This window comes from Apis dorsata, unplaced genomic scaffold, assembly GCF_000469605.1.
Source record: "Apis dorsata unplaced genomic scaffold, Apis dorsata 1.3 scaffold_60, whole genome shotgun sequence".
Taxonomy (NCBI): domain Eukaryota; kingdom Metazoa; phylum Arthropoda; class Insecta; order Hymenoptera; family Apidae; genus Apis; species Apis dorsata.
This window is the reverse complement of record NW_006263360.1, coordinates 322,731-323,339: the sequence shown is the minus strand read 5'-3', so window position 1 is coordinate 323,339 and position 609 is coordinate 322,731. Positions and strand designations below refer to the sequence as shown.

At 49.6% G+C, this 609-nt stretch overlaps 1 protein-coding gene across 1 annotated transcript in view; it reads right to left on the bottom strand.

Moving 5' to 3' along the window:
* Positions 1-609, bottom strand: part of LOC102674722 (coiled-coil domain-containing protein CG32809) — a 96,974-nt gene that overhangs the window by 58,631 nt on the left and 37,734 nt on the right. The window contains 1 exon segment of the mRNA XM_031515288.1: positions 63-110. Coding sequence (XP_031371148.1) covers positions 63-110 — 48 coding nt within the window.

Genomic DNA, 609 nt, shown 5'->3' with positions numbered 1-609 from the left:
TTCTTGTTGTGTTGTTCGAAAAGGGGGAGGAGGGGGGGGGGAAAGAGAGAGAACTGACTCACCGATGTCGTTGGACTGTCGACCCTTGCCATCCGAATTCCACTCTTCCTCTGCAACAAGAAAAGAGAGATACGGGTCCATTAGCATCGAGGCTACGCAACGAGGCAAGAGAATTTGGTCGACGATTATCGTTACGAAACGAGGGAACCAAAAGCTTCCGGAAAGTTTGCCGCGTATTCCCCCCCCCCCTCTCCTCGCGGGTTACGCGATGCAAATTGAATACGAAATTAATTGGCGCGATAAACTTCCCCCCTAACCATACTTCGGAAATACCTTCTCACTAGGGAAGATTTGGAAACTTGGGAAAAACAGCGCCAGTTTCGAGCACCGAAAGGAGCTTAGAATGTTGACGAGCTAGCGATATCCGGTAGCCAAAGAGATCTCGACTTCTTCCTTAATCCCATCTTCGGATAAAACGATTATCTCCTCCCCACTCTTCGATCGCTAGCGCGCGACTCGCTCGAGGATAATTGCGAGGCGAGTTATTTCCTCGAAAATTATTCGGTGCTCGACGATGGCTACCTAGCTAAAACCTCGAAACTCAAGAGC